The sequence below is a fragment of the Dromiciops gliroides genome, chromosome 1 (assembly GCF_019393635.1).
Source record: "Dromiciops gliroides isolate mDroGli1 chromosome 1, mDroGli1.pri, whole genome shotgun sequence".
NCBI lineage: Eukaryota > Metazoa > Chordata > Mammalia > Microbiotheria > Microbiotheriidae > Dromiciops > Dromiciops gliroides.
The window spans coordinates 439,467,243-439,488,194 of NC_057861.1; the positions used below are offsets into that span (position 1 = coordinate 439,467,243).

Consider the following 20,952-nt stretch of genomic DNA (forward strand, 5'->3'; position numbering starts at 1 on the left):
ATTAAAATAACTGTGACTTATACACCAACATGAGGTGCTGAGGATAACATGAAAGAGAAATTCTATGTAGAGCCAGATAAAACCCACAGAATAAAATCAACATATACTTTGATATTTGGTACCTTCAATGCAAATGTGGGAAAAGGTGAGCATGGGGTGAAATATATAGGACAGTATGGTTTATGAAAAAGAAACAAGGCCCAATACCTTTAGATTGTACAGAAGCATTACAGCTCTATATTGGGAACAGTTTTTTTTTTTTTAAGGAAAGGATTTGTAGGCACTATCCATAGAAAACACAAAACAACATCCAGAAAAAATGAAATCACATTTTAACAGACAAGGAAAGATTTATAATCCATGTAGGAATTATTCCTGAGTCATCTGTGCATAAGACCACTGAAACACCAGGGGTAAGATCAGAATTTGTAATACATAAACACAAAGAAAGAACAGTAATGAGAAAAGGATATGGTGCATAATCAAGATTTAAACCTGAATTATTTAAATGAACTACTGAAAATTGAAAATGGATAACAGCAATTACATTGACACAGACTATAATAATTTTATTCAAAAGTTAAAAACCAAGGTAAATTAGTTGCTAAAATAAGGAATTCAAAAGAACCCAGAAAGTGTCTTGACATGCATTTGACTTACTTGCCAAAGGGAGAGAGATGACTGCCAAAGGCAACAATGGATTAGAATATAAACTTATTTATAAAATTTTATGAAGCATTTATAAGCAGCAGCATCTCATAAAGCCCAGAGAAGTAGTATACAATCAAACCAGTGTAAAAAAAGTTTGGCAAGATAGCCAAATAGGCAAAGTCATCTCAAAGTAATTCAAGAATGAAAATGGAAAGAGGACTACAAACAGAAGAAAAATGGAAAAGATCTGCAAAAATTATTACAAAAGGGCAGTTAGGTGGCACAGTGGATAGAGCACTGGCTCTGGAGTCAGGAGTACCTGAGTTCAAATCCGGTCTCAGACACTTAAAAATTACTAGCTGTGTGACCCTGGGCAAGTCACTTAACCCCAATTGCCTCACTAAAAAAAAAAAAAATTATTACAAAAACCTTTTTTTCCCCATCAAGGATAGTGGAAACACCACTCTTGGATCATAACATTACTATTCCTGAGGTACTTAGAGAGGAAATAGTACTAAAGAGAACAATGATGGGAAAAGCTGACAGATCAGATCAAGCATAGAAAGAGGAGATCATGCTGGATATGATACAATTGTGGGGGCATCAAGATGTCTAAAGGAGGGGAAGATACCAAATATGTGGAAAAACCTTAGATTTTATTGATTTCTGCCTCCCGTCCCCCTCAAAAAAGTGCATGAAAGAACCTCAACAACTACTGACCCATATGCCTACTCTCTTACCTATACAAAATCTTTTTTTTTTTTTTTTTGCGAGGCAATTGGGGTTAAACGACTTGCCCAGGGTCACATAGCTAGTAAGTGTTAAGTGTCTGAGGCTGGATTTGAACTCAGGTACTCCTGAATCCAGGGCCAGTGCTTTATCCACTGAGCCACCTAGCTGCCCCCTACAAAATATTTTTGAGGGCCTCCATAAATGAATTGAGGACATATTTGGGAGAAGTCAGCAAGGAACAAGATTTTTTAAAGTGTTATTTAACCATGGACTGCATCTTTGTCATTTCACAGTTGAAATATGTAAAGAATATAAGATCCCATTGTGCTTATTGTTTAAATTTGTGTGCTTATTGCTGCTGATTACAAAAAAAGGCACTCAGTGAAGTAGAACAAAATGCCTCTTAACAGGCTCTTCTATAACAAAGTGTCTCCCATCCAAATATCAAGATCATTCAAGATTCCTTGGAAGATGTAACAATAGAAACAACCACATTCAGTTACCAGCTAATAATAAACACCAGTCAAAGTATAAAAACAGGGAGCTGTAACTTCTCAAAAAAGTTTGGCCTATCCATCTACACAAGAAAGACCAAATGGAAAAGGAATTGAAACATGGTACTAGTTATTAGTAAGCTCAGCATATTACTAATCATGACACGTATGTAAGAAGTCACATAGGGCAGCTAGGAGGTGCAGTGGATAAAGTACTGGACCTGGATTCAGGAGGACCTGAGTTCAAATCCAGCCTCAGACACTTGACACTTACTAGCTGTGTGACCCTGGGCAACTCACTTAACCCTCATTGCCCCGAAAAAAAAAAGTCACATAAAGAACATCATCCAGGAAATAAATAGAAAAAGGAAGTAGAAGTTTTATAGCAAGAAAGAGGAATAGGTGGCTAGGTAGACATGGAAACAGGAAGAGCTAAGTTTAAATCCTGCCTCAGATAATTATTAGCTATGTAACATGGGCAAGTCACTTAACCTTCATCTATCTCAGTTTCCTCATGTGCAAAATGGGGAAAATGGCACCTACCTCCCAGGGGAAACCTTAGAGTTGGTGTCCAGTTGGTAGAGGAAGGAAGGCATTTAATACATAGGGTAGATTAAGATAGATCTTTTGAAGACTGTAGCCAAGAATAACACAGGATGAAAAAGTGTGGGTAGGTTGTAATCTGTACCACTGGAGAGAGTAGCCACATCAACCATACCATAAATGTACTAGAGCATTGGCTTGCTTTTACATATTCTTTTTTCCCCCAGAAGTGAACACCCTATAGTACTGATTTATAAAGAGATACCTCATTTTCATATTTGAATGAAAAACTAGCAAGTTCTAATGTAACCATCTAACAGTATTTTTAAAAACCCAGTATTATAGATCATACGATCATAGATTGAGAGTAGGAAGAAACCTTAGAAGCCATCTTCTCCAGCTTCTTCATTTTATGATGAGGAAACTGAGGTCTAGAAAGATTAAATGACCTACCTAAAGTCACACAGGTTATAAGTAGCAGGGCTGGGATCTGTTGAGATAATCATACGATTTTAGTTAGTTTTGTTTTTGATGTAGTTGACTATGTTGATAGTTTTCCTAATGTCGAACCAGCCCTGCATTCCTGCTATAAATGCCACTGGGTCATAGTGTATTACCCCAGTGCTAAATTGCTGTAATCTCCTTGCTAATATTTTATTTAATTTTTTTTCTTTTTTGGCTCTGCCTGGTTTAGGTATGAACACCATATTTGTGTCATAAAAGGAATTTGGTAGAACTCTTTCTTTACCTCTTTTTCCAAATAACTTGTATAGTATTGGAATTAATTGTTATTTAAATATTTGTTAGAATTCACTTGCAAACCCATCTGGCCTTGTAGATTTTTTTCTTAGGCAATTCATTGATGGCTTGTTCAATTTCTTTTTCTAAAATGGGGCTATTCAGGTCTTTTATTTCCTCTTCTGTTAATCTGGGCAATTTATAATTTTGTAAATATCCATCCATTTCATTTAGGTTGTCAAATTTATTGGCAGTTGGGCAAAATAGCTCCAATTATTGCTTTAATTTCCACTTCATTGGTGGTGAATTCACCCCTTTCATTTTTGATACTGGTAATTTGGTTTTCTTCTTTTTTTAAAATTTGAAGAGTGATAGGATGAAAGAAAATAGATAATAGAATAAATATCATGGGGAAGGGAATAGGATGGAAGGGAAACAGTTAACAATAGTAATCATGAAAAAGAGAAAAGTGGGAAAAATTGTACAAAAAATATTTATAGCAACTCTTGGTAGAGGCTAAGAATTGAGAATCAAGGGAATGTCCATCAATTGAGGAATGATGGAAAAAGCTGTGCTATATGATTGTAGTGGAATGGGCTTGTGCTACAGGAAATGACAAACAGGATGATCCCTGAAAAACCTGGAAAGACTAATGAACATCGATGTATAGTGAAGTGAGCAGAACTGGGAGTATATTGTGCATAGTGACAGCAGTTTGGTCAATGAGCAATTGTGAATGATTTAACTACTCTCAGCAGTGCAAGACAATCCCAAGGAACTAATGAGGAAGCTTACTATGTACCCCCATAGAAAGAACTGATAAAAAGAACACTTGAGGATTGTACATATATAACCTGGTTGTGATCTTGTGGAGGGGGGAGGAAAGGAGAAAAATTTGGAACTACATGTAACTGGAAAAAATAAAATAAATGTTTATTGCTAAAAAAAAAAATCAAATTAACCAAAGGTTTAGCAGGGCTGGGATCTGAACCAAGGTTCTCTGACTCTAAATACAGCCTCCTTTCCATTGCATCACAATACCTCCCACACTTTAAACTGATGGATTTTAAAACGTTCTTTACTGATGTCACTGTATATTGTTCTCATGATTTTGCTTACTCAGTTCTGTATCACAGGCATTTCTATATTTGTCACTTCTTACAGAGAAATAGTATTTTTGGTTTATTAAATTTTTTTTACTGTTATCTTTTGTTTTTAGCTTACTTACATTTCACATTTCCTTCTGCTCTCCATAACAGAAGATAAGAGAGGAGAGAAGCAGTAGAGTAAAACTAATCAAGTGTTCCTCACCCAGTCTCCCACCTATGCAAAGAAGTTGGAGGAGGAGCCTTCTCATTGTTCTTCTTTGGGGCTAAGCTTGGTCATTCATTTCCCAGTATTGTTTCAAGTATTTGTTATTATGATGGACATTTTTATAACTGTATACTTTTCCTGGATTAATATAATAGCCTGCTGGTGGGTCTGCCTGCTTCAAGTCTTTCCCTACTCCAACCAATCCTCCATTCAGTCACTAAAGCAATTTTCCCACCATATCATAATATACTGCTCCCATAGAGAATCCTTTGTTTGGCATTTAAAGCCCTTCATAATCTAACTCCCTTTTACCTTTCTAGTCTTCTTACACCATAGTCCTCAACACATACTCTTCAGTCCAGTGACACTGGCCTGTTCCATGGAAAAGACTCTGGGCATTTTCTCAGGCTGTAACCGCACCCCCCCCCCTTCCCCCGTCCCCATGCCTGGAATACCCTCCCTACTCATTCCCACTTACTGACTTCCCTGGCTTCCTTTAAGTCCCAACTAAAATCCCATCTTATACAGGAAGCCTTTCCTGACTCCTCTTAATTATAGCGCCTCTCTTTTATTTCCTATTTATCCTATATAAAGATTGTTTTGCATATATTTGTTTGCATGTTGTCTTCCCCCCCACCCCCATTATATTGTGAGCTCTTTGAGGGCAGGGAATGTCCAGTGTTTAGCATAGTACCTGACACATAGTAGGCACTTAATGTTATTAACTGACTCACTGAAACACTTGAAGATAACCATCCCATTGTTTCTTATTCAAGCTAGTTCTTTCAAGTGCTCCTCATATAGTGTGATTTCAAGTCCCTTCACCATTGTGGTTACCTATCCTTAGTCACGACCTTCCTAAAATGTGGTGACCTGAACTGAACAGAGTATTCCAGATGCAATCAGATCAGGACAGAGGTCTGGTAGAAGTATGACATGCTGCTCACACTGGCTTGAATAACACAACCTACAATAAAAGCTTTTTGGTCACCATGCCACATTATAGAACTTACAGGCTCTTTGTCACACATCTCCCATTCTGTTTCTGTGGAATTGATTTGTTGAACCCAAATATAAATCTTTATTCCTCTCAGAAGTTGGTTTATTGAAATCAGCTCATGACTGAAGCCAGCTGAGATCCTCTGGGAGTCTGATTCTGGATCCTTTTAAGATTAGATCCAATGTGTGAACTATTCTTTTTATCTTTGAGTCACCCACAGAACTCATAAGCATGCCACCTATACCTTTATCCATCATCATTAAAAATGCTGAGCAGAACAGAAGCAAGGGCAGATCCTTGGGGTCCTCCAATAGAGGTAGCCTTCCAAGTTGACATCAATTCATTAATTACTTTGCTTTGGGTCAGGTCACTGAGCTGTTTGTTGGCACTTGTATGTATTATCAAATATGTAAATCAATGTTACAGGTTTTGTCATTTTGTGTGTGTGTGTGTGTGTGTGTGTGTGGCAATTGGGGTTAAGTGACTTGCCCAGGGTCACACAGGCAGTAAGTGTTAAGTGTCTGAGGCTGGATCTGAACTCAGGTACTCCTGACTCCAGGGCCAGTGCTCTATCCACTGCGACATCTAGTTGCCCCGGGTTTTGTCATTTTTACTATCTTTTTGCAATTTATCCATGATCACTGAATATCCCTCCAATTATTTAGGTCTTTATTTATTCAGTCATTATACTTAATATAACTGTCCTTCCTCCACACATTACATATATTCCCAAGACTAATACCCAAGTCAGTTAATATTTCTATTATAGTCTTAGGTCTGGTGACTCTATTCCCAAAAGAAAATGGTAGCCTTCTTTTCCATTCAAGCTCCTTGTTATCACCACTCTTTTTACAAACCTGTTTAATCATCCAATCTATAATTATGTTGGAGGTAGCTCCAACCAACTCCTGCCAGATGGAGGAGGCAGCTAGTTGGTGTAGTGGACAGAGTGCTGTATGTAGTTAAGTACTGGATTGCAATTCAAGTCCAGTAGGATTCGAACTTAGAAGATGAGTTCAGAGTGAGCTCCCAAACTCATGACACGATCACTCCAAAAAACATCCAAATAATGCCATAGGAAAATGCCTGGAGCAGCAAAATTCACAGAAGAATGTGCTGAAATCATCGTCTAACCAAGAACGGCTTGGAAGGTCAGAAGGAGGGAGCTGCTGTGCTGATACAGGAGTGGAGCCCAACCCCATAGTCACCCTGACACAGATCCAGTCCCAGGAAGGCCTCACCAGAGAAGGAGACCCCCAGAATCAGCTGAAGCACCCATGTTGTCTGGAACTAAGCTCACAGTCTGGTGAGAGGGCTGAGCCCTGGGCAGGGGGGAGACTACAGGGGTTTATGCTGGTGCTGAGGCAGAACTTGGATTTTACACCCCTGCTGAGAACCAGGAGGTAGGCTTGAGTAGCAGTGGCCCAGGTCGGGGAGGGGCACAGGCTCTTCGAGGCTGACAACCACAACACACAAAGCTGGTTGATTAGCAAGTTGGTCTGGGGTCATCTAAGGACCAGGGAACAGGCTGGGCGAGTGAAGAACCTGATCCTCCTTAAATCATACCACCTGGGACTTCTTAAGCTTGGGATACTGCAGCCTAGAAAAAGTGCCCCACTTTAAGGAGTTAAAAGTCAAGTAAAAGAAAGGCAAGATGAGCCGACAGAGAAAAGTGAGGACCATAGAAAGTTTCTTCAGTAACAAGGAAGACCAAGGGCCACCCACAGAGGAAGATGTCAACATTAGGGCCCTTATATCTAAAGCTTCCAGGAAAAATACAAATTGGTCTCAGGCCATAGAGGTGCTCAAAAAGGACTTTGAAGATAAAGTTGGAGAGGTAGAGGAAAAAATGGAAAGAGAAATGAAGGCGATGTAGGAAAGACATGAGAAAAAAGTCAACAGCTTGAAAAGTCAAATTGACCAAATGGAAAAGGAGGTACAAAAGCTCTCTGATGAAAATAACTGCCTAAGAATTAGGACTGAACAAATGGAAGCCAGTGACTTTATGAGAAACCAAGACACAGTAAAGCAAATCCAAATGAATAAAAAAAATAGAGGGCAATGTGAAATATCTTCTGGGAAAAACTGCTGACCTGGAAAATAGGTCCAGGAGAGATAATTTGAAAATTATTGGTCTACCTGAAAACCATGATCAAGGAAAGAGCTTAGCATCTTCCAAGATATTCTCAGGGAAGGTTGCCCTGAAATTCTAGAAGAAGAAGCTAAAATAGAAATTGAAAGAATCTACCGATCACCTCCAGAAAGAGATCCCAAAAGGAAAACTCCTAGGGATATTACAGCCAAATTCCAGAGCTCTCAGGTCAAGGAGAACATATTGCAAGCTGCCAAAAAGAAAGAATTCAAGTACTGTGGAGCCCCAGTCAGGATAGCACAAGATCTAGCAGCTTCTACATTAAAGGATTGGAGGGCATGGAATATGATATTCCAAAGGGCAAAGGAAATGGGATTACAACCAAGAATCACCTAGCCAGCAAAACTCAGCATAATCTTTCAGCGGAAAAAATGGGACTTTAATGAAAAAGAAGACTTTCAGATATTTGTGATGAAAAGACCTGAACTGAATGGCAAATTTGACTTTCAAATACAAGACCCTAGAGAACCATAAAAAATTGGAGCTGGGGGACATACCTGGGGTCGTACAGTGGGCAACTGTCTTGTGTCTGAGGCCGGGTTTTGGCTGGGATCCCCCTGGGTCCAGGGGTGATGATTTGTCTAGTGTCACTTAGCTAGATGATAATGTCTTTAGGATTAAATTGAAGGGTGAAGGGAATTCACTGGGGGAGGGGGAAGGGCAGAGGTGAAATCCTACATGAAAGTAACAGGAAAAGGCTTATGGAGTTGAGAAAGAGATGGGAGAGGAGCAGGGCAGTAAATGAATTTTATACTCATCAGAAAAGGCTCAAAGATCTTAAACTCATCAGAGCTTCCTCAAGGAGGGACTAACAGACACACCCAACTGGGTGGAGTAATCTGTTTAATATGGGCAGTAAATGAGCCTAACACTCATCAGAATTGGCTCGAAGACCTCAATCTCCTTAGAATTGGCTCTAGGAGGGAATAATGTACAGACTCAATTGGGTGGAGTAATCTCTCTAACCCTGCAGGAAAATAGGAGGGGAAGGGGATAAAGAGAGAGGGGCAAAAGAAGGAAGGGCAGAGTGGGGGAGGGGACAGACAGAAGCAAATCCCTTTTGAAGAGTGATAGGATGAAAGATGGATAACAGAATAAATATCATGGGGAAGGGAATAGGATGGAAGGGAAACAGTTAACAATAGTAATCATGAATAAGAGAAAAGGGGGGGAAATTGTACAAAAAAATATTTATAGCACTCTTGGTGGAGGCTAAGAATTGAGAATCAAGGGAATGGCCATCAATTGAGGAATGATGGAAAAAGCTGTGTTATATGATTGTAGTGGAATGGTCTTGTGCTACAGGAAATAACAAACAGGATGATCCCTGAAAAACCTGGAAAGACTAATGAACATCGATGTATAGTGAAGTGAGCAGAACTGGGAGGACATTGTGCATAGTGACAGCAGTTTGGTCAATGAGCAATTGTGAATGATTTAACTACTCTCAGCAGTGCAAGACAATCCCAAGGAACTAATGAGGAAGCTTACTATGCACCCCTATAGAAAGAACTGATAAAAAGAACACTTGAGGATTGTACATATATAACCTGGTTGTGATCTTGTGGAGGGGGGAGGAAAGGGAGGGAGAAAAATTTGGAACTCTAAATCTTATGAAAATGAATGTTGAAAACTACCCTTACATGTAACTGGAAAATAAAATAAATGTTTGTTGCTGGAAAAAAAAAGAAAAGAAGATGAGTTCAAATCCAGCCTCAGACACTCACTAATTTATTTATTTAAAGACATATATTTAAGTGATCCTGAACAAGTCACTTAACCTCCCTCTGCTTCAGTTTTCTCCTCTGTAAAGATAAAACATATCTTCCAAGGTTGGCACACAGTAGACACTTAATAAATGTTTATTGATACATTAAAAATAAAAATAAACATTATTTCTCATTAGTTTTTATACTAACACCATACGACTTAATATTTAGTGGAAAATTTAGTTGGAAACAGCTTTCAAACCTTTCCTATTAATCATCTTTTTCATATACTTCAAATTTATACCGAATGCCTTTTTCTTCCTGAATATCAGTAAGAACACCTGGATATCTGAAAAAGAAAGATTTATGAATTACTAAATAATGTGACCCACAAGAAAATATAACATTAATAACTCTTAACAAAGGGTACCTGTTAAAAACTAATATTTTGATAAAATGTTATGACATGATATAAAAAATAAAAAGCTAAAAATGATCTTTTCTGTCAAGTATTTTTATTTTGTTTGTTCTGAATTTTGTATCACAAAGGCCAGGTGTTGTAATGCCTTCTTTGATACCACTGCTCCCCCCTGAAAGAATATATTCAATTTTGTTGGGTAGCTGATTCTTGGTTGTAAATATAACTCCTTTGTCTTCCAGTATATTATATTCCAAGCCCTGCGATTCTTTAATGTGGAAGCTGCCAAATCCTGTGTAATTTTGACTGTAGCTCCACAGTATTTGAATTTTTATTTCTTTTTGGCTGCTTACAATACTTTTTCTTTGATCTGTGAGCTTTGAAATTTGGTCATAATGTTCCTGGGAGTTTTCATTTTGGGATCTCTTAGGTGGTGAAATTCTTTCAATTTCTATTTTGCCCTCTAGTTCTAATATTTCAGGACAGTTTTCTTTGATAATTCTTGAAAGATATTGTCGAGGTCTTTTTTTTTTGGTCATGGCTTTCAGGTAGTCCAATAATTCTTATATTATCTCTCCTGGATCTATTTTCTAGGTCAGTTGTTTTTCCAATGAGAAATTCTACATTTTCTTCTATTTTTACTTTTTTGATTTGATTTTATTGTATCTTGTTGTCTCTTAGAGTCATTAGTTTCCATTTGTTTGATTTTAATTTTTAAAGAATTATTTTCTTCCATGACCTTTCGTACTTCCTTTTCCATTTGGCTAAATCTGTGAGGTTTTTTTTTGGTGTGTGAGGCAATTGGGGTTAAGTGACTTGCCCAGGGTCACACAGCTAGTAAGTGTTAAGTGTCTGAGGCCGGATTTGAATTCAGGTCCTTCTGACTCCAGGGCTGGTGCTCTATCCACTATGCCACTTAGCTGCCCCTAAATCTGTTTTTTAGGGAGTTCTTTTCCTCAGCAATTTTTTGTATTTCTTTTTTATGGTTCTCTTGCATTATTTTTATTTTTCCCCCCCAATTTTTCTTGTTTTCCAATTTGATTTTTAAAGTCCTTTTTAAGCTCTTCCAGGAATTCTTTTTGGGCCTGAGACCAATTTGTATTTTTCTTTGAAAGTTCACCTGTGGCCATTTTGTTACTGTCCTCCTCTATGTTAATTATAGTAACTGCCACTAGTCATGCTTTTTTTTGCTCATTTTTGTCCCTTGATATTTTTAATTGATTTGGGCTCTCTTCCTAAAGTGTCCCAAGGTTTGTGCTAACAGTCTGGGTCTTATTGGTGATTTTCACTGGGCTTTGGGCTTAGCTGCTTGCTTCTGCTGGGTTGCTAAAGTTAACAAAGTCTTTATGGTGGCTGGCCCTGGAGGAGTAATTTTGTTTCCAATCTGCCCGTGTGTGTGTGTGTGTGTGTGTGCGCGTGCTACTGCTGGGTTGCTATGTTAACCAGTTATTCTGCTAGCAGGCCCTGGAAAGGTAATTTTGTTGTGATCTGCTGAGTCCCTAGAACAGGTTTACCCTGGAAATAGTCTCTCTGCTGGGAGGGGTGGGAACTTGCTGTTGACCTGCTTGGGTAAGGCTTCACTACTGGTCATCAGTGGGGTCAAAGCCTCCCTGGTGGTCTGTGCTAGCTTTGGGGTACCTGGTGAGGGTCCCTGCTGGTTTGCAGGTGGGTGGAGCCTTATTGGTGGAATGCCCCAGGCTCAGAGCCCAGCTTCAGGGACTCCCTTCTGTGAGCTCAGAAGCTGCTGCTACTGCTGCTCCTGGACCTTACTTCCCTCCCACCCAGTTAAGACAGACCTTTCCTGCCAGGCAGGTAGGCTGTTTCTCTATTCCTGGGACACTTCAGAGGCAGTTTTATGTTGGTTTGGAGGGGAAATCTGGGAGAGCTTCAGTGGGTTGCTTCCTCACTTGGCCATCTTGGCATAGTAATGATCATTTATCTTTATTCATAGACTTGGCTGCAAATAACTTTTGGCTATTTGCAAAAATCAAACCTCCCCTTCAAAGTTTAAACATTTTGCCACCACTGAGTACAGTCAAGAGGCTGTGAAGGAAATTGCAAAAGATGATGTTTGGAAGCATATGCAGTAACTATAGCATTACTGGAATAAATATATTGCTTCCTAAGGAATTACTTTGAAGGGGATACTTTTCCCCTAAAAAAAGACTCAATAAAAGGAACATTGAAAGAAAGTTGAAGGTGCTTCACTTCTTTGTAATAGCCAGCCTAAAATCAGTCAAATCTATAAAGACAAAGGCTTTTCTAATCCATCTTTCCTAACACACATCATATCACTCCTCTGCCCAAAATCCTTCAGTGGCTCCCCACCATCACCCATACCCAATCTCTGTCTACTGTAGCTCTCCCTTCTTTCAAGTCTAAACTCGGGTTACTACTTTCTTGATAAAGCCCTCCCTGACCCTTCCCTAATCTCCAAAATGTTAAGATTATTGCCTTCTAAAATTTTTTCACAGTACCTTCTCTGGATCTATTCTTTGTTGTTGTTGTTGTTGTTGTTTTTTTTTTTGTGAGGGGTGTCTTTTCTCTTCATATTATATTGTAAACAGCTTGAGAGCAAGGTCTATATAATTTTTATTTTTGTATTTGGTTTAGCACCAAGGAGAGTGCCACATACGCAATTAGTATTTTATGTTTGCTAAATGAACTGAATAAATGGAGGATCATTGACTGTGTGTATACATTCACACATGAATATGTACACACAAAAAATATATGAAATATAGCCATAACATGTTAGATTATAATACCATATCAAAAATATTAGAAAACTTTAAAAAAGATTATATAGAATAGAGAAAGGAAACAATTTCATGTAATTACTCTTAGTAGCTTGAAAATATAATAGAATCACTATTTGAGTTATGTTAGTATCAATTATTTAAGAACATATACTTATCAGGAATTAAAAATTTTTTTTATGCTTTTAATGAACTTCTAGGTGACCTGCACATATTAGGTGCTGACTTGAACAGAATATGCTACAAAATGTCAATATTTGAATATTATAAATTAACTTCAAAGCCAAAATAAAAACTAATTCCGAATAAAACATGTTTCCAATTATCCTTTTGTGTAAAGCTCAAGGAAGCACTTCAATTGAATTAAGTGTGTCACTTACTCTGGGAGAAGTTTATATTTCTTTGGATCAATTTCTGGAAAAAATGTGTCACTCTCAAATTCTTGCAAAATTCTTGTCACAAACAATCGCTGATGACCAGATTTCTTCATTGCTTCCTTTGAAAGGTGGACAAATAGAATGAAATACATTAATTGCCTAATATAACCTGAGGATGTAGTATTGGGAATAAATCCCTGGTATCTAACTAAAGACAAAGAGCAGCTAGGTGGTGAAGTGGATAGAGAGCCAGGCCTGGAATCAAGAAGACTCATCTGCATGAGGTCAGATTTGGCCTCAGATACCTATAAGCTGTGTGACCCTGGGCAAGTCACTTAACCCTATTTGCCTGTTTCCTCATTTGTAAGAAGAGATGGTAAACCACTGCCATATCTCTGCCAAGAAAACCTCAAAAGGGGTCACAAAGAGTCTGACATGACTGAAATGACTGAACAACAACAATATAGCCTTTTGGGGGTAAGCAGAGGAGTCTGTTTTAGTGATTTTATCTACAGCACTAAATATCGGATATGATAAATGTTGGTGACCTATAGTATGCTCCCTTTAAATGTCTTAACTTATGATCTCATACTTTCTTAGGTTGGTGCAATGCTAGCTCTGGGTGTGGCTAAAGCAATATTAATGATGACAATAGGAAGCCACAAGCTATTTAATATTTTGGCTAGTACTATGCTTTGCAAAATACTTCTGTCTGTGGTAGAGGAAGAAAAGGAAATTAAAATCAACCCATTTTGCCACTTGCTTCCAAAAAGGAAGGAAGGAAAGATCAATAGGCAACAATTTTCAGATTATCTGTGGGTTCAATGATCCACATGCCCTTTCTGTCTCTGCTTAATAATAATAATAATAATGATAACTAGCATTTGTATTACTCTTTAAGGTTTACAAAGCACTTTACAAATACTATTTTATTCTTATAACAGTCTTGGGAGGTAGGGTATATTCATTTTGCAGATGAGGAACTTAAGGAGAACAGAAGTTAAGTGATTTGTCCAGGGTCACACAGTTAGTAAATATCTAAGGCTGGATCTGAACTCAGTTCTTTCTGACTCCAAGTCTAACAATTGATCTATAAATCAAATGATGTTATATATTGAAGGGACAGAAAATTTCTTTAATTCAATTTATGAGTTCCTTATTTTCATTTGTGTTTAGGCAATGATACAAAAAATATTCTGCTCCTTCTAGCCATTTAAACCAAGTTAAGTTCCAAACTTCCTTGAATGTGGTTTCTTGCCTAACAATGTGGCACAAATACCATTTTTGTAGAAACTTCAATCCATCTGACAAATATATACTGAGTAAGCATTACACGGAAGATACTGTGCTAAGCAAAATGTATAAAAATGGCAAGGAATGAAATTTTTTTTAGCTTTACGTTTCAAGTATGGAGCACAGGGCTAGCAGGTTAATAACTGCATGTTGAATAAAAGACAGTCTGTCTTCAGGTAACATATTCTAACAGTTACTTTGAACACATTTTCTCATTGAAACAACAGCACAAACGTGAGTTACATTCCTAAACTAGCACAAAGGCCTGTTTACCTTATTTACTATTATAATGGAATACTGTAAGTCAGCTGCAAGGCTATCAATTAAACAAACAAGAACAAAAAGGGAAACAATAAGGATTTAAAAAATATTTCCTGAATGCTGGTTATTGTAGAAAAATACAAATTGTTTAATTAGAACACAATGAGGATGTGGATAGTCACCTTTGTAGAGATTCTGAATGGCATTTCTGGGTACCTGCACGGGTTTTAAATGTTGATGGCACTGTTGCTTTATTGTGCTTAATTTTTTCTCCACACTTCTAGCTCTCCTTTTTCCTTGACATAGCTATATTACCAGCACTATTCTTAAGTTTATTAGTCACAACAGATTAATTTTCTAACTCACAATTAAAATGAAGAGATGAACAAAGAAGATAATACCAGAAAGATAATTTTTCTGAGCTAATTGGACCACATATTCCTAGCTAAAAAGGTCCTCAGAACTCACTGAGTCTAATCCTACATTTTAAAGATAAGAAAAGTGAGAAAAACCATACAGAATAAGTGGCTTGCTTATGATCACACCATCAAAAGAGCAAGATTTGAACGCAAATCCTGATTCTAAAATCAGCATTCCTTCCCATACACCAGAGGGAGGTTAAAGAGGATGTGTGTGTATATGGTAAAAAATGACTACCTGAAATATAATTATGACTGACATACAAAGGAAAATGGAGAAAAGATAGTATGGTAACATTCCAGGGGAGGAAGACAAACACTGGACAAAGACATTGTCCCATGCTAGTCACTAGGTGGGTCTGCTGGCCTAGGATAGCTTGATTTAGTGTTTCCAAAAATGTCTGAGGGTTTGTAGGATAGGCATTATTGGTCATTCTTAGTGAGAAGTTGGGGCGGGGGATGGGTATAGTATGTCATGGCTTTAGAGCTTGTGAGGAAAGACTTTGGGCAACCAGCTATTATTCAGAGTATAGAATATTTCCCAAGTGGGATCTAGCCAAGCCATAGAAGAATTAATTTATTCAATAAGGTACCATGCTAGGCTAGAGATTCATAAAACAGAATCTCTACCCTTAAGGACTTTCTAGTTTAAAGAGAGATAAACTAATAGTTTAAGATGATAATAATAGGGGCAGCTGGGTGATGTACTGGCCCTGAATTCAAATCTGGCCTCAGACACCTGACACTTACTAGCTGTGTGACCCTGGGCAAATTCCTTAACTTTTCTGAGCTTTGGTATTCTTATCTGTAAAATGAAGGTAATAATAGCACTTACCTCACAGGGTGCTGTTGGGATCCATTTGCTTGTAAATTTGAAAGACTTATGTAAATGAGAACTATTACAATGTTATAATTTTGTATATTAGTATTATATTACACTATATACAATATTATATAACAATATATAAAACACTCTGGCTATTATTATACTAGCTTATGCTTATATGAAACGTTAAGGTTTGGAAAGAACTTTCCATACATTATTTTATTTAGAGGTGATAATTACAGCTATGGAGATGAATGTGCCACTAAAGGAGAGTAGACTGATTAAAAAAAAAAGAGGTAATCATTTTCTTTCTTTCTTTCTTCTTTTTTTGGTGGGGCAATGAGGGTTAAGTGACTTGCCCACAGTTACACAGCTAGTAAGTGTCAAGTGTCTGAAGTCGGATTTGAACTCAGGTCCTCCTGAATCCAGGGCTGGTGCTTTATCCACTGAACCACCTAGCTGCCTCAGGTAATTCTTTTTACCTCTGGGAATTGGTCTGTAGTTGTGGACAAAAGGAAACATTGTCTTGCAAATTTTTAAAAAACTAGTTTAGAAGGCTTCTATTTATACTAGGCTTAGCACATGTAGGTATGTAGAAAAGTTTTGTTTTTGCTTTTTTTAAATGAGGAAAAACCTTTTAAAATAATTGACTGGCAAACTTACTCAGATTTTACTGATGCTTCTGTATTTCAGTTATTCTGTAAACAATGTGTATTTGTGAAGGGGGCTCACCTGCCTCACACTGCTCACTGTACTTTAATACTACATTTCGTCACATGCTGTTAATGACTGTAGTGAAGAGTCAATGGAAATTTATTCATGGAAAATTAGCCTAATGCTCCTAACAGGCAGCATTGCTGAGAAAAAAGTTTTTAGAGAAACAACTCCACAAATGGTAGATTTCTGAAAACGCTAAGGGGGGGGGAGGGGGGGAGGAGAGAAATCACACTTCCTAAAAACAATTCCATAGTTATTTTTTAGGGGGTTAGGGTATGGAAGTGGGGAAGACGGGTCTTAATACCTAGTCACAAGGCCAAATTTAAAGCCAAATGATTCTTCTTTTGGTGGATTAGCATATTTTTCCTAGCTTAGTTTTTATAAACAATGCATTAATTGCTTGATATATAGTCACATGATACCACATCAACACCTGAGATGGTTGGCAGATACCCAACACAGGTGCAGGGCACTACCAAATGTGTGCTGGTAGATGTTGAACTAGCTCTCAGGGGAAAAAAAAAAAGTATTCAGAACAAATTTTAAAGTTTGGCCTGCATTAACATTTTCTCCATCCCTTTCTTAAGTCCAGGCAATCAATAAAACAAGCCTTCATTTCTAATGTTTGCCAATTTCTGAGGGCTCTAATACACTTCTGATTATACCACTCCGGATGTAACAGAGGGCTTAATGACAATAATGAAAATATCAGTTAGCATTTATATAGTGTCTACTATGTGCCAAGCACTGTGCTGAGTACTTATCAAACATTATTTCATTTGACCCTCGGTGATATTATAATATTGTATTTAGGAAACTGAGGCAATAAATTATACTTGAAGAAACTTGAGGCAACCAGGGTTAAGTGACTTGCCTGGGGTTCCACAATTATCAAATGTCTGAGGTCATATTTAAACTCAGGTCTTCTCAGCTCCAGGCCAATAAAACTTATATAAGTACTTTAATCATAAGTATTTACAATTTTTTTTGGATGAGGCAATTGGGGTTAAGTGACTTGCCCAGGGTCACACAGCTAGTAAGTATAGCGTATCTGAGGCCGGATTTGAACTCAGTTCCTCCTGAATCCAGGCCTGGTGCTCTATCCACTGTGCCACCTAGCTGCCCCAGTATTTACAATTTTTAAAGAAAGCTTTCCTCAAGATGAATTTGTATTCAACTCCACTGTAACAATTGGAATGACACCACCTGCTGGAGACTTACTGTAGAAAAGCTGCGCCATGAGGTGAAAGTCTCTGAGGGCAAGACCATGCGTCTTTTCTTTGGCGTCAGGAGGGAGGAAGAAGGGGGAGCCTGGTGCTCTGACTCACTCTTTTTCCTGTAGACTCTGGTGGGGAGCGGAGCTAGCAATGCTCTCTCCCTTTAATAGATAGATGAATTTAGGCCTTTCTCTCTTTACCAAATTCTCATTCTCCTTAATAAATGCTTAAAAGTTTAACTCTTGCTAAAGCTTATAATTTTTTGGCAACCACTCATTAGATATTTTAGACAGACTAGCTAGAATTTTAGCCCCTTAACAGCACAAACATTAAATGGCTACTTGTACAAGGTCTTATGTAGCATTACAAAACCAAAAATGTAATGTCCTTGTCCATAAGGAACTTATGTTCTATTGAGTGCGATACAATATAGACACAAATAAAAACAGTGCAGTCCAAGTAATTTAAAGAATGGAAAGAGGGCTAATAATAGGAGTGGGAGGGGGAAAGAAATCAGGAATGGCCTTGTGCAGGATGTGGCACCTGAATTGTTCTCTGAAGGAAGCCAGGGCATCTATTAAGCAGAGGTGATCAAACAAGAGGGCATTCTGGATGGAGGAGCCCTTGGAACAAAGGTATGGAGGTGGGATATCATTTATAGGGACCAGCAAGTAGGCTGGTTTGTCCAGAATAGAATCTGTGAAAGCAAATAAGATGAAGTAAGTCTGGAAAGATAGGTGGGAACCAGACTGTAGAGGGATTTAAATGTTGGGCTGAGAATTTTAAAGATCCTGCAGATGATTAGGGTCTACTGAGGACTTTTGAGTATAGACAGTAATAGTTAAATCTGTTTTGGGGAGCATTGATTCAGTAGATGTCTGAAAGATGGATTAGAGAGGGGTGAAGCTAGGGGTAAGCTGACTTATTAGGAATAAGTAGCCTAGGTGACAGATGCTAGCTAGAGTAGAGGCCGAGTTAAGAGAAAAGGTTGGATGTGAGCGACGTTGTAGTGATCTAACTGAATGGATACAGGGGATAGAAGAGTCAGGGATGTTCTCTGAAGGAAATGAGGGCATCTGTGAGGCAGAGTCAAGGAAGACCCAAATGTGATTTCAGGTTTGTGACCCTGCATGACTGACTAGAAGGATAGTAGCACCATATGGAGGGAGGCTGGGTTTTGGGGTAGATGAGTTCTGTTTGGCATATCTCAAGTTTGAGATGTTCACAGGCTATCCAGGTAGAAGTGTTTTCAAAGCCTAAATGAGAGTAGGATAAATGTGGGACTTAAGGGGAAGGTTGGGTTCTAAATCCTGCTGCTGCTTTTCTGAGCCCAGTATCCTTACCTGGAAAACAAGAAAAATAAAACCCTATCAGTATATGCCGAGATAAATTTTACTATTATATTAACAACCAATTATCAAATTGGGATCTAAGCTTTTCTCTTCAATTTCCTCATTAAGGCCTAGTTCCTATAAAAAAAGTAAAGTCTCTGAAGGACATGACTGATGGAGGAATATTACTCCTATCTCCTAGGAACACACTCTTCAATCTTGGAGACCTAACCACCCAACCAGGAGACCTAATTTCTATTTAGTAGAATCAAGTTTGGGTGGCTTCTTACCCTGAGGAAAAGAACCCTTGTCTTTATACCTCTCCATCTGAGTTTAGGGTGACCCAGCTCATGAAAGAGAAAACCAACCACAGTGGTCTGGATGGAGATGGATTCCCTTGTCCAGATTGCTGGAGGCTGCTCATGATAGCAGCCTCCAGGTATAGCCCACCTCCTCATTAAATATCCACCAATAAGGGCTGAATTTCACTTGTCAAGGGCAATTCCCTTTCAAAAAGTATTTAAGACTTTCACGCTCTCCATAGGTAGTCTCTGAGAGAAACTACTGACCATTAATGTATTGATTGCTGGTTAGCCTGAATGATAAATTGATTATTAATTACCTAAAAACTTTGTCTCTTAGGGTTTTTCATTCATGATAATACTATAGAATTACTGTGAGGATCAAATGAGATAATGGCTAAAAGAGAGGTAGCCCTTGTCCTCAGCTAAAAATGATCATTTTGTAGTTAACTTTGAAAAGGGGGAAAAACAAGGATAACTGTTTTTCTCTATTCTTTTTCAGCTGTTAAACAGCTAATCAGAAAACCTTTTTTTTTTTTTTTTGGTGAGACAATTGGGGTTAAGTGACTTGCCCAGAGTCACACAGCTAGTAAGTGTTAAGTGTCTGAGGCCGGATTTGAACTCAGGTCCTCCTGAATCCAGGGCCGGTGCTCTATCCACTGTGCCACCTAACTGCCCCAAAACTTTTTTTAAGGTAGAATTAAAAATGGTGGGAGATTTGGGCTTCTGTAGCAAACTGGTAAAGAGAATCTGTTGAGTCAAATCATGTGTACTTTCTATCCTGAGAACATTGCCTAAGGCACTGAGAGAGGTTAAATGACCCATCCTTTGTTTCATAAGTATTATATGAGATTTGAACCTAGTTCTTCCTGACTCCGAGGTCTGCTTTCTACACAACCTTTGCATTAAGAAATATATTGTAAAGAATGTCGTGAAAGTCTTCTTAAATGTTAGAGCTAGACGAGACTTTAGAGGGCATCTACTTCAATTCTTTTCCTTTACAGTGAAAGAAGGTAAGACGTATATTCAGAGGTACAATGGACCCAATTTGAACAAGGTAATGTGGTTAAATTGTCAGTGTGAGCTTTACATCTTGAAAACCTACATGAGGGCTTGATTTATTGTTTTACTGATTATCTAAATTTAAGGAAGTGAGGGAGAAAAATCAATATTTATCAGCACACCCTGTTTGAAAGGCTAGAATAATCCTTTTTTAAACCAAATTTGGTATGAAGAAAAATAAATGTCTCTGGTTTACACAGAAAATTTCCTAGAAAGATATTTTAAAATAAAAAAAAGGACCAATAATTTTAGAGCACCCATATCTGGATTATGACTAAACACTTGGGAAACCCTTTTCCATCATAATAAAAATGATTAGTTTTGGTCAATCTGTATACTTTTAGAAAAACAAGTGTATTTGTTAACAATGACATATGCTGGCCAAATTAGGAAAACCAACCCTTAATCAGACCATGCAGGTTGGATCACAGGAAATGGAGGATAGAAGTCAAGGCAAGTTTGATTTCTCAAGGAAAAAATTAGGATGGTTTTAAAATTTGGAACATTAAAACGTGGTAAACAGGAGAAAAAAGATGTTTCCATTAACCACACAACCCTATTTAAAATTCTGTTCTTTAAAATGTAAATAGCCCATATAGACATATAATCTAGTTCTAGTATGAAGAATGATTCATTT

At 37.9% G+C, this 20,952-nt stretch overlaps 1 protein-coding gene across 1 annotated transcript in view; it reads right to left on the bottom strand.

Annotated features, from left to right (window-relative positions):
• Positions 1 to 9,337: 9,337 nt before the first annotated feature.
• Positions 9,338 to 20,952, bottom strand: part of DHFR (dihydrofolate reductase) — a 30,063-nt gene continuing 18,448 nt past the window's right edge. Inside the window, exons 5-6 of the mRNA XM_043977194.1 lie at positions 12,891 to 13,006; positions 9,338 to 9,682 (exon numbers count right to left, since the gene is read on the bottom strand). Coding sequence (XP_043833129.1) covers positions 9,604 to 9,682; positions 12,891 to 13,006 — 195 coding nt within the window. The 3' untranslated portion in view covers positions 9,338 to 9,603. The remainder of the gene's footprint in view (positions 9,683 to 12,890; positions 13,007 to 20,952) is intronic.